The 12,691-nt window shown below is 37.6% G+C and overlaps 2 protein-coding genes across 4 annotated transcripts; one reads left to right on the top strand and one right to left on the bottom strand.

The window, feature by feature from the left end:
• The first annotated feature begins 1,421 nt into the window (after nucleotides 1-1,421).
• Nucleotides 1,422-7,827, top strand: LOC119727436 (ragulator complex protein LAMTOR1-like). Of its 2 annotated transcripts, none has more exons than XM_038199308.1 (7): nucleotides 1,422-1,585; nucleotides 2,484-2,699; nucleotides 3,299-3,372; nucleotides 3,851-3,934; nucleotides 4,282-4,359; nucleotides 4,838-4,967; nucleotides 5,453-7,827. In XM_038199308.1, the coding sequence occupies exons 2-7, from the start codon at nucleotides 2,658-2,660 to the stop codon at nucleotides 5,543-5,545; spliced, it is 501 nt and encodes a 166-aa protein (XP_038055236.1). In that variant the 5' UTR covers nucleotides 1,422-1,585; nucleotides 2,484-2,657; the 3' UTR covers nucleotides 5,546-7,827. The 2 variants fall into 2 exon arrangements, with proteins under 2 accessions (XP_038055236.1, XP_038055235.1); XM_038199307.1 differs by having other exon boundaries at nucleotides 2,561-2,699.
• Nucleotides 7,828-7,920: 93 nt separating this feature from the next.
• Nucleotides 7,921-12,468, bottom strand: LOC119727435 (leucine-rich repeat-containing protein 51-like). Of its 2 annotated transcripts, none has more exons than XM_038199306.1 (4): nucleotides 12,325-12,468; nucleotides 11,342-11,459; nucleotides 10,682-10,893; nucleotides 7,921-10,304 (listed from the first exon to the last, which is right to left on the bottom strand). In XM_038199306.1, exons 2-4 carry the CDS (start codon nucleotides 11,442-11,444, stop codon nucleotides 10,014-10,016), a joined length of 606 nt encoding a protein of 201 aa, XP_038055234.1. In that variant the 5' UTR covers nucleotides 11,445-11,459; nucleotides 12,325-12,468; the 3' UTR covers nucleotides 7,921-10,013. The 2 variants fall into 2 exon arrangements, with proteins under 2 accessions (XP_038055234.1, XP_038055233.1); XM_038199305.1 differs by having other exon boundaries at nucleotides 12,285-12,466.
• Between the last annotated feature and the right edge of the window lie 223 nt (nucleotides 12,469-12,691).

Raw genomic sequence — 12,691 nt, forward strand, 5'->3', positions numbered from 1 at the left:
CAGTCGTTTTCGCGGTGCACAGGAAACATGTTTCAGGTCACGGCTGTGACGTCAGAAATATGTTGCAGTTCAAGGGCCGCCAAAACGTGCTCCTACTGCATGTACTGACTCGAACTTTTGCTCGGGGGTACGAGCGTTTTGCTTATGGGGGGGGGGGACATAAGCATTACCCGAGTTATCTTGAAGTTGGACACAACCGTTTGTGAAGTGGTAAAATTAAACATACATCAATTGTCAGACGTTATCCAATATGCCAATTATATGTTATTGACCTTATTTAACACTTTTCTTGTAAAAAGCGAGTTCATAATAATTCATTCGAACTCAATCGTCAGTTTTCTTTTTGTTTAGTTGAAGATAAAGAAGACCGTTATTTCTGTCTGCCGCCCTCAGTTGTTGGCTATCATTGTATTTCGAACCCGTTACTTTTATCTGCCGCCCTCTATTGATTTACTGGGTAATAACCATTGACTACCGCCATCTAGTAGTATTAGCAAACAAATGAATCTATTTTGAGATACAACTATAGCTTTGCTTTTTAGTAACTTCAATTTACTTCTATCTTCGTACTAAAATTTAAAAAAATGGGCTTTTTAAAGTTTTTTAAGTGTCACTACGACACTAGCAAGTTACCTTTCGAATTTTCTGGCGATACCTCAAGTTATGGTGGCTCTGAAGGGACATCGCAAATCGAGAAAAGTGACGTCCATATTCACGATTTTGTGATGTCCCTTCAGAGCCACCATGTATTTCTCAGAGTTTTCTTGAAGCCCAAGCCAACAGCCCAACCCAACATTCATAAAGCCCTTTCAAAATTTACTGACAACTTGAAATCGCCCACCAAGTCAATTCAACCCCCAGCCCCCCCCCCCCCCCCAAAAAAGAATGAGTAGTTCCCCAAGATATATGAGTCTTCATCATTGGTGCCTATGGGAATGTTACGCTAGGGGAGCACACCGTTTATAAATAGGCCTAAACCCATCTAAATACCACTAGATAATACAATATATTCTATATTAGAGAGTTATGAGAGTCATAAAATTGGGAAATTGAAGAGATATGGCAGTGAACCTCTGGCCCAGACTTGAGGCTTCCAATTCTGAGCATTTTGGATGCAAATTGCAATTGGGCTCGAAAGTGGCAGTACTATTTTGCCACGTTGTGGAGGGATCGTTTTTCAAAATGGCTACTTTTTCGCTTTGGGAAACATTGCTTTGGGTGAGAATTTCTCGAGAATTCATTGGTAAACCCACCAAAAAATGAAAAGTAAATGAAAGATGACATGTTGATCATCATTTTTCTGTGTAGCTGAAATACCTGTGAGAGTTCCGAGTATTTTAAAAAGAATTTTAAAGCAAGCATTGCGGCAGTATGGGAATTTGCACCCAATCAATCGCTATGGCGCCCTCAACAGTTTGAATCCCGTAGAGGACTTGAGTCGTCATCACGTGTGTAATCTTCAGGTGAACGCGAGGTCAATTTTCAGGGTAATTCACTGATTTGAAAACAGCTGAGTTTCTCGTTTTGTGATGAGAAACTGACAACGAAGTGCACTTTTTCCGAAAGTTTATTAGCGTCACCATTGGTACGTATGGTTATTACGCGGTTGTACTGTGCAGTTGAGGGGGAAAAATTAGTGCTACACGCGAGGTTTATTTGCCGAAATTAATGGGAGAATATCACTACGGCCTGCGTGGGGCATTATTTTTTGAACACCTATACTATAAACTGGACTGCGTACAGGCACAGGCCGGATGCGTATCGTGTGTGTATACTAGTACTAGTGTGGTGTACTGTGTGCAGCAATGCAATAGTTTGCATGCAGTTGGGTAGTCTACATTTTAAATGGCCTCCAAATGACATAACACTAACAGTAACACTGTGCTTTATCATCACTGTTTATATAGGCTGGATAGATGAAACAGATAAAGACGTCATCGTTGAAAATCTGTCATTTTTTCGGTTAAAAAAGAAAAGAAGGATGGGCCACCAAAAAAGGAAGCGGGCAGGGACGCTAAACATTTTTTTTAAATTTCACCTTAGCAGGGAAATTTGAAGTATTTACTGAGAGAACACTGGGATATTTTCAGACCAGTCTCATACGGTTTGTGCACAGGGTGACAACTTACAAGTGATGGCCAGATATGGGAAACTTTCCGTATAAAATGTTATTGAAGGATTGACATAATGGACCATTTCTGATTTCACATTTTCAGTAAGAAGAGTCGGCTTTCCATATGTGCCAAGGAAGACCAAGCTCTTGGGAAAAAAATATGATACTTGATACTGATCAGCCTACAAATAAATTACAGTTTTGTATACAAATAAATATAAATTATAAAATGTACGGCTAAAGAGAGGGCAAACATTTAAGAAAGCAATTTATTACGTTCTGTTGCTATGTTTAAGGGAGTTGACTGTTTTGTTTGCGGACTTTACTTCCCTTATAATTTAAAAAGTATAATTTTACTGTTCCATTGAAGAGAAATTACTCTGGTGACTAGAACGCAACTCAGTGAATCTCAAATTCAGCACAGTAACTTGTCTGATTTTCTCACAGCCTGGTCTCCCCTCCTGTGGTGTATGTGATCTACAAGTAGAAGTTCCAAGCACATAGTCTCCATCCTGTTCAATGAGACGGTGATGCACAGTTAACCATGGGATGCTGCTTTGGACGAGATGAAGACAAACGAACACAGGTTTGTTTAATTTAACATGTTGAATAGATCCTTTGCACTGCAGCCATGTTTGAGGTGTGTTTTTGTTTTATAGCGATACGCACAAGTAGACCTCTTGTGTTTTCATTCATTGTGAATTAAAAAATAGCAAAAAAATCCTCAAAGATGGCAACTGAGTGCAAAAAGTCTATATTTAGAGTTCAGACCCACTAGAAATGTATGTCATTACATGACTTACTTGGGCTATTAAGCCAAATGCAGAAAAGTGATAAATCACTTTGGCCTAAACCCTGGCAACGTGACCCATACTGGATTAAAGGCACATAAGAACATTTGTAATTACCTACTCATTTGACAAGATTTTGCCTGAAGATATGACTGGTACCAAATTTCCTGTGAATTTATTCCACCTGAAATGATGTCATTTTAAAGAAAACAATCATAGAAAGTAAACAAAGACATTGACAAATTGGGACATTGCCAACGTAGGGCTGGATAGCTCAGTTGGTAGAGCACCATCCGGAGGTCGCAGGTTCAAATCCTGTCCTAGTTAATTTATTTGTCCCTCTGTTATTTTATTTGATGATTACCTTTGTTCGTTTGGATGGTTTGTTTTTCAGGTTGAATCTCCTGATGAGAGGAGTCGTCTGCTTGTTGACCCTGGCAGGCACCCATCTAGTAGGCCAATCAACAGGTGAGTGTGCATGAGCAGTAGCTGGCAACAGTAGCTCTAACCTCTTGTAGAGCTCCTTAGGTCAACACAGTGCTTGAAGGCACTGTTTAGGGGAGACAGGTCTGCACAGTGCTTCTTTCCTTACCTTCTATCTCTGTGGTCCAGGTTTGATTCCTGCCCAGCTCCACATGTGTTTTTTTTTTCCATTCCCTACCTGATTCCATAGATTATTCCTCAAATATTCTTCTTGACCTCTCTTTTTTGAAGAAAAAAAAAGAAAAGCAAAAAGAAAACCATTCTTTTTTATTTCTGGAGTTGTATGTACATGTATAATGTATTCACACTTGTGTGAATCTTGTATGGTATGTGGTTGTATACATGTTTATATACTTCAGCACAATAAGGATAGCAAGATATCATGTAATCTGTTAATTTTTTTTCTTTGCCAAATACATATACTTAAGTAATTGAAGTATTTTTTACTTTGTCTTACTTTCAGTGAATATGGAAGTCAGAGTCCATCTTCCTTGACGAAAGGCGATGAACAGTCTGAGTTGAACAGAATTCTACACAAAGCAGCCAAGTAAGTCCAGGCAGTTGTGAAATTTCCCCCCCCCCCTCCCCCCTTATGTTTGACTGCTCTTCATTGGATGTATAGTCAACGATAGTTGAACTAGTCTAACCAACTGTTTTCGACTGGTCCACTTATGTCGGTCACATCGGTTGTTATCAGTAGCCGTTCGTATTACAGTATATATGGCAGGGAGCCAGGATTGCAATTTTTCAAATCAAGTTTGAAGTTTATACCCTGTTTGACGAAGTGGATAGGTAAATGTTGTCCAGATGGTTTCCTGGGATTAGATCGTACACTCCAGTTGTTACGATGTAATTCATTTGTTTTTTTCCCCTTATTTGCTTGAATTTTTTCAGTGATGTGATTGACGTGTCGGCCATCGACTCCCATACGATGGAACAGCATGAATATCTAGACAGGGCACGAACGTACAGGTCAGTGGCCCTGTCCTCTCCTAACCATTCTGCAAAAATTGGACACGTGCAGAGACTCAGTCCTGACAGCCATTTCCCATGTCTAGCTTAATTACTTAAAATATTGCTTCTGTTGATTTTGTGTTCTTTGAAAACTGTTAAAGCCAAGTAATGTATTTATGCTGTATGAATTATTTTGTATAAGAAATGATAATTGCATTCAAAATGAACATAAGTTTATAAAGATGAAAAAAATTCCACTCCAAATGGAGCATATGACGTAGAATAATGATCAATGGAGTGAAAACCTCTTAACCATCAGGCCAATTTGGTCACATAAAGCGCAGGACTGGCATTTAAATCACAGGACTCAGTCCAGTAATCAGTGAGTTTTGGAGTGGATATCAAACATGTCTCCTGTTGTAATGAGTTACCAATTAGGTTCCCTGTAGTTGTCCTCCCTAGTTATGAGTTTGTTATCAATTTTTGTTCTCCATAGCTCTCGAGTAGCGGTAGTCGTCACAGGAACGAAGAAACCGTCGTCCAGTTTATTGGTCTTGCCACAGGGTGTGTCAGTGCCCTACACAGTGCTCGCTGATGAGCCAGTATCACTAGCAGATATCAACATGGTAGGTCTTAACTCCTTAATGTTGAGTATTTGGTGCTACATTTTTTTTCACTTTCATTGGGTTAATGAAGTATTATAACAAAGACCATCAAAGACCATCCCTTAGGAGTATAAAGCTCGATGCTGCCTAATATCCATGACTTGAACTCAGTTATACCACAAAACAGCCCTAGTCTATGAAACAAACCCAGTTATAACCACATACAGCCCCATGACATGAACCCAGTTATACCCACAGAACAGCCCTTAATCACATGATGTCAACCCTGTTATACCCACAATAGGTAGCCCTGAAACCCTTAAAATAGCCTTCAATAACAGCCTTCAATCCCATAACGTGAACTCTGTTATCAACCAACAAAACAGATCCTTTTAAATCCCTTTCCTTTTTAATATCCCAGCAAGCCCTCTTCAGCGTTGATATTTCATTCTTTCTACCAATTTCTCCCATTTCTTTATGATGATTTTATCAAAATCTATCTTCAGATCAACGTCGCTGCTGAAAACGCCTCCAAGGCAGTCAAAGGAGTGAAGGTCAAACACAGAGAGGATCTGGTAGTGCAGTTCCCACAAACATAATGGTGCATCGATTGACAAAGTAACAAAGGTGTATATAAAAAAATGACGTATACAATACAGATTTCTTTTTGAATACCTTACGTCATAATGTTGAGTGAGCCACTATGTACAGTGTTGCCCCTAAACCATGCCAAATATTACAAAGTCGAACAGAGGGGATTCCTACTGGCATTGAACAATTTCAGTAGTGAACTAACGACTTATTTTAGTCGGACATCGGGCATTTTATCATATTTGTCTGAGAATTTGTACTGTTAGTAAATTTCTGGTATCTCATTTTAGCCTCTGCAGCAGGCAGCTGTAAGCTGTTGTTGGATTCTGTTAGATTGAGCAGGTTGGCTAAAAAAGAAAGCCCAATGAGGGGTTCGAATTAAAGACTTCCCCCTCCCCCTCCCCTTCATGGCCAATATCAAGCTCAAGGAAAAATAAAGTTCCAAGCAAAAAGTATCATGTAATTTAAATTTTCTTGTAACTATTTCGTTCCCCCGCTGTTATTTTCTTTAGCATCAGGGATTTAAGTCTTGTTATAACAAATTTCAGGTGACATATTGGCACCATACATGTTAGTATTGTACACTAACCTTGTATACAAATTAACCTCATCTCCTGGAAAAAAAGTCAGCCCCACTTAATACAATTGCAACCTGTAGCATGTAAATTTATGCAGCATCTCCTTAAAATAAGCCCCTCACTATTGTACTTATTGCTCGCTTTGGTTCAATGCCAGCCGATTTGTTGCAATACGTGTACATTACTCCCAACTGACCTAGAAGAAGCTATATTTCTGTTGTCAAACAACATGCTGTTTGAAATAGCGGTGATTTAATATTGCATCTGATGTGTGGTTTACAAGCTCTTGCTATTTCATCACAGATGCGAGGACTTTTTCCTGAGTTGTTTCTTTCAGCTTGGCAATAATTTTAGTAAGCATTTTTTTTTATAAATGAATATGTAATTCCAAGCTAATGATAAGCATTGGTAAATATGTGATTATTGAATGTATTATGTTCACAACACCAGTTGTCTGTTAGCTTACATAAAGGTTATGACTACAGAAATTCCATCACAACTATTTGCAAAGAAACATTTGCAAGCACAGATATTAAGAAAATGCCGAGAAATACATAGCTGATTTGTTTATGTTGACGGTAAGCTAATAGACCGCTAAGCCCAACGTTATAGAGCCACTAAGCATAGGCTGAGAACCAATGAAAAATAATACACTTTGTATGACATTTTGCCTGGTAACCTGTTTTGGCTGAGCAACTATTTTCTCCGTTTAGAAAATGTCGGCACTTTGAAGCTCCATAACGTTGGCCTCTGTTGTTAAATCATTGGTAAAGTGTATCTTTTTATACTGGACTTGTCTTGTTATGATAAACTTATTTACTTGTTTTAACAAGCATTTGTATGATAATTGATACTTGTGTTCTACAGCAGTGGGCTGTGAAGTGTAGTTATAATGGGGCTTCACAACGCTGCAAGGACTGTAAGATTGTCAGGTCTATTTCAAGAAATTAAGTCTAAATTCAAATTTAAGGGTGAAGCGTTTTGATATCAGTAAAATGTTTGGCACAAAAAAGTTTGATTTTTTTTTAAGAGTTTTCTCAGTTCTGCTATATGGGTACTATTTTTTGGTTGTACATGTGTATAACGTTTTTTGTAGGCCAGTGAAAATTGATTTTTTTTTTAAAATTAAATTGTAGCATGGATTTTCCTTTTGTATTACCCAGTTGCATGTCTGTGATACATGTTTGTATATGAAATGGCTACTTTTCATATAGTGTGCCAAAACTTTGTAAAAAAAAACTTGCCTAGATCAAATCAGAACAGAGGTCAACTTCAGACATTTCCATGCTTACACACAGGTTTCATGTGCACACTCGATGGGTTTTCAACAAATAGCATGCTAACAGTTTTTCAACTTATTTATAAACGTGCATGAGACTTGCTCATGTGATACCACATCAGGAATAATTTGGTTGGTGGATTAGTGACAAAAAATGAAATGTTTCATCTTTTTAAAAATGGAACTGATTAGTAATTCGATTACTGTTGTTTATTTGGGTTTTTGTTACAACATTTATTTTCTGTTCTGGTAAGGTGGATCCATTTTTTTTCTATGAGAAAAAAGGAAAGAAAACAAATTGTGTATTTTTGTTTGTCTTTTTTTGGTAAATTTTTTGTGGGCATGTTTCAAAGAATCAATTTTTTGTATTAGTAATGCAGTTTGAGGAGCTGATTATCCATATGTGGGAAATAAAGGTTTTTAAGGAACTACTTATGAAGACTACATGTCACATTTAATACGTTTCCTTGAACAGTATCAAAAATTAGAAAGGGAAAACCTTACTAGCTTTCCAAACAGAAATAAATTCTCTGTCAAATAGCTTTTTTTATTTAATGCCATTTAATTTGATCACAAAATACAGTTTTCTTTCAATTTAAATGCTCGTGGATATATGTATACTTTATATATTACCCAAAAACACAAACTATGTTCGGTGCTGCTAATATACATTGTCAATTCAGTGAATACAAAAATATTGATACATTGTTATCACACTCCACCAATTCATATATACACAAATTCATTGTAAATATAATATTAAAAGTATTTTGTTTGGTTAATCTGGGTATGCAAATGTACTACTCACTAATTGAACATTTGGACGGATATCACTGACGGTGGGAAAATTAGAAAATTAGAGAACATGCAGTCAACTGTACCTATAATAAAAGCATTGTATAAAAATCACTTTTATACTTCATAACTTTCAAGTTATGACCAATCTATGGCCCCGATATATGAACTTGATGTGAAAACACTAGATGGCACTTTTGTGACCACTTCGAGAGCTTCAATGGGGAGACACAGCACGTGTCGCTGGTGCGTGTTTATGGTGTAAATCGAGGACACACACATGCAACATCATCTATGAATACAGGACGGGAACCAAATTGCGGACTGCTCGGTTAGAAAACGTGTGCAAAACCAATGAGAGCTGTTGCAATAAAGTGAGAATATAAACAAAGGAAAAGGGAAGAGGAACAATAGAAAATCCTTGATTTACACCATAAACAAACCTGTGTGAGTTTTCTCGTGTGTGTAATACGTTAAGTATTTTCCACTTATGTTATCCTGAATGTGCACAAACGCTTAGCATATTTGCACTAGAGTCAAGCACCATTGGCAAATGGCAATGCGTTCCAATGTCCCTCCCAGTAGTCTGCCCAACTCTCTCTGTGTAACCGTTGAGGGGGTACTTGCACCTATTGCAATAACATCTCGTGTTAATTTATATCTGAGCCCCAGGCACCTTCGACACTACCTGTCCCTCCCATTTGAAAAAAAACAATTCACGTTAGGTAAGGAAATTCAGAATTAAGTATGTAGTGGTTTAATTACATTTCATGAAATTCATTAGATTAATTTCACACTAAAGCTGCTTGGACATTCGTAATGACTTAAATTCTATCGGTTTCTAAAAGCAAGTAAACTTCAGTGAGCAAATTAATTACTGATGTCTCTTTGAATGGCAAACAAAGATGGCAAAAGTTCATCAAATCATACATAAAATAATTGTTATCTGCAAAACCTACAAAAAAAATCTTCCCTTATACCAGCTTATGAGGTTTATAGGTGGGTAGCTTAAATGTATTTATTTGGAAGGCAAAATATGCTGCAAGATATGTCAACAGTTTATTAATACTGGTTTGATGTATATTGCTGTTTGTTTTTGGATGAGTGCCTTCCATTATAAGAGGTCATGTTTCAGCAGCAGCATTATTCAAGAAAAATATGCAAATGGTGGCAAACTTAGCCCCACAACTACGTTTAAAAATTAAAAATGCAGAAAATGCCTTTTTTGCTCCTTATGTTCAAAATTTGGGAAGACTAACAATCACGCCTGCATACAATGTAATGGGATAATTAGCAAGCAATTCTTGTGTGACAGGCCATTGTCAAACATGTATTGTTCTATTCACAGGAAAAATAGTGTGGATTTTTTTTTTTACTATTTGATCTTTACCTACTCAAATGCCACACAAGTATTAACTACTTCAAGTGGTATAATCAAATTAGCCCACAGGAAGATAAGTGCAATATTCTATTTTTGTTAATGCAAAGCTAAGGGAATATAGCATGCAACACAGATCACCTCACAAATAGTTTTACTATACCACCGATGAGAGCAGTCAATATGTGTGCTATAACACCTCACCCATAGATTCTGTACAGTTTAAGTTATCTGATTAAACTGAAACCAATGCAATTGTACTTCTATTTCATTGTGAAAATTAAACTTGGTCTTTTGTAAATTTCTTGAATCAGAGAGCAAGCACTGCAGGGTGCCTTTCTGAAAACCACAAGCAGAATCTGTGGTTGCTTGAAGTGTTAATACCAAATGCATTATTATTCTGAGACAGAATCTGTGGGTGAGGCGTTTTTTACTCCAGGGTGTTTTTACTCGTCATCTTTGGGCTTCTTGGGCGGCTTGCGCTTGCCATAGACCCGCTCCCACGTCACAGCGTTCTGCCGGTCCGATTTGGTGATGCTACTGAAGTCAATTTTCTTGAGTTGTGGTAGCTTGGCCACCAGGCTCTGCCGGTACCCCTTTTGGTCCTCTAAGGGATTGCCATGCAGCGTCAGGGCTATCAGGTTAGGGAGGCCGGCAAGTTTGTCTACTTCACTCAGGTTGCTGATGTTGTTGCCGTGGAGGTACAAAACCTTCAGCTTTGTGTATTGGAGGAGAAGCTGTTAAAAAAAAATAGAAAAAATAAATGAAACTAAATTAACACTCAAAATCATGAAGGTACAGAAACTGCAGCTTTGGGTATTTCACTGACCAAGCTCAACTCTTTCTTTTTTTCTACAGAAAAAAAATTAATGAATGGGTAATATTTTAGCATCATTTCAGGTTTTGATTTTCCCAATTGGGTGTCAACCTCCTCCCCCCCCCCCCAAAAAAAGGACAACCAAAAATGTTCAGTTATAGAGTTGGAAGGACAATCCTGGATGAAATTCCAAGAAAACCCATGGAATCAGGCAGGTAGGTGGAAGGCCCAACACGTACTAGACCACCCCTCCCAAGCCTGACTTGACATTCTGGTATTACAATAAACCCAACTCACTGGATCAATCTTGGAGAAGTCATTGAAGGAGAGGTCAAGCCAGGTCATTTCCTCAGGACTCTCTACGATCTTTTCAAATGTGACATCCAACCCTGCCATCTCTGACAACTGATTGTTGTTCAGCTTCACCGTCTGTGTGTTGACTTTTCCCTCTGCATTCTTCTCCAGACTTTTGCTGTTCTTGGCAACTCGCGGCTCTTCGTCCAAGACATCTGCAATAAGAAAAAGAGTTCATGGGAAGAACTGTCAATATAAAGAGCAACTGCAAAGAACCAAACAATGGCCTTTTATTTCTAACAATATAAAGATTCTTTGTTTTATTTACACAAATGTTGCATTGCTTTTGTTCCAAAATGTTCATTCTGTTTATCAAGTGAAAAGTCACTTCTAGTTTTGACAAAAGGATTTGGAAAAAAAGCAATAAGCATGATAAGGTTTTGACTATCTGTACACAAGCAAAAAATAGAAGTTGGCTGTCTTTTGTTTCAAAAATTGAGGATGTGAACATCCTGTATAAAATATTTCTCATTGGACGCAAGATTTTTTCCTGAAGAAACTGTTAAAAAAATGAACTTTTCAGATGGGGGTCAGAGGGCGGGGAAAGTAATGGCATTAAAGATATGCAGGACTATTTAAAATAAAAAGGTAGTATTTATTTACCATCTGTCAATAGCATCCCTTTGAAGGAGTAATCCAGGATAGGTTGGTCACAGTATTCATTCTTGGCATCAATGCCGCCTCGTGGGCTTAACCCTGTTGACATTCTGACTTTTCAAATCTTAAAAAGAATCAGAAAGAAAAAATGTAATGAATAAAAATATCCCTCTTTAATTTTTTTTAAATAGGCTAAATAAAACACAGGCTTTTAAATCTACATAGTGGCTAGCTGTAACACAATTTTCAATTGCTATTGTAATGGTATTACAAAATCACCACTGAGAATCTATATCACATTACCCGTCCAACCAAAATGCTTTGGTTGCTCGATTGGTTACACATTCCACTACTGACCCGGGAATCCGGGTTCAAAACCACTATGGCACTGCTCAATTTAAAAAAAAAATGTGTAATAATTTCCTTTACTTTCATATTTTAATCAAATCGTTCTTTTTATTCTAGTACATTTCATTTTCTTCTTTGCATTAATCTATAGCTTTGGAGGAGTTTTTAAAAAGGGAATTAGGCCCTTAAGTCCCAGAACCATTAAAATTAAGTTAAATGATAATCTGGTTCCAACAGCCAAATATCTTGACGTTGAACTTGAACTTGAACATCGCTAGCCATTACGGCTGCCATAACGAAAGCCACCATGACCACGGCACTGGTGACTGGCAGTGTGGCACTGGCAGTGGCACTGTGAAATCTAAACCAAAGCATGTCAAGTTACTCTTCATGCCTTTTCTGGCGGAACAAAAGTACATGTATAGGCCTACTGGTGGTACTGCCCAACGTAAGCCGGATGTACACTGCACAATGCATGGCAAACCTTACTCAATTCAATGCCATTTTGCATGTTTTTTTCCCCCTGGCCGGCCCTGCCCGAACTTGCCGGCGCTCACAACATAATGCCGATTTTCTTTAATAATGTTTAGGGGAAAAATACCTTGTAGGCCTACTTATGAAAATCCTGTCAGATTGCACACCTCAATATATTTTCTTCTACAATACTGCTTGTGGTCGTTCTAAACAAATTTGTCCATTTTTAGAAGCTCATCACCGGACGACATGCACGATCGTAAAGATGTTTAGAGCGCCATCTTGGTTGTTCAGGGCGACGAACTTTCAGGGTACATTTAATAAACTTGTAATAAGTCCTTTCCTTTATTTTTTCCATACGTTTGAATATTTATCAGAATTCAGAACAAGTTCATTAAACATGTAAGAAACATGAAATAAGTGAAGTACACATATTTTGATAAAAAACAAAGTACATTCAATATTTTCTCTGATTTCTACTTTCTCTTTTCCTTTCCTTCTTTTTGGCTTTATTTTTTACTTACTGATGAATTG

The sequence above is a fragment of the Patiria miniata genome, unplaced genomic scaffold (genome assembly GCF_015706575.1).
Source record: "Patiria miniata isolate m_02_andy unplaced genomic scaffold, ASM1570657v1 HiC_scaffold_20, whole genome shotgun sequence".
Lineage (NCBI taxonomy): Eukaryota > Metazoa > Echinodermata > Asteroidea > Valvatida > Asterinidae > Patiria > Patiria miniata.

Bases quoted from the DNA above. Each gene is read 5' to 3' on its own strand.
- LOC119727436 (XM_038199308.1), top strand. From the start codon at position 2,658: ATGGGATGCTGCTTTGGACGAGATGAAGACAAACGAACACAG. The intron at 3,373-3,850 runs GTGAGTGTGCAT...TCTTACTTTCAG, and splicing joins TCTAGTAGGCCAATCAACAG to TGAATATGGAAGTCAGAGTC. The intron at 4,968-5,452 runs GTAGGTCTTAAC...ATCTATCTTCAG, and splicing joins CACTAGCAGATATCAACATG to ATCAACGTCGCTGCTGAAAA.
- LOC119727435 (XM_038199306.1), bottom strand. From the start codon at position 11,444: ATGTCAACAGGGTTAAGCCCACGAGGCGGCATTGATGCCAAGAATGAA. The intron at 10,894-11,341 runs GTAAATAAATAC...TTCTTATTGCAG, and splicing joins AGGGATGCTATTGACAGATG to ATGTCTTGGACGAAGAGCCG. The intron at 10,305-10,681 runs GTGAGTTGGGTT...TTTTTTTAACAG, and splicing joins ACTTCTCCAAGATTGATCCA to CTTCTCCTCCAATACACAAA.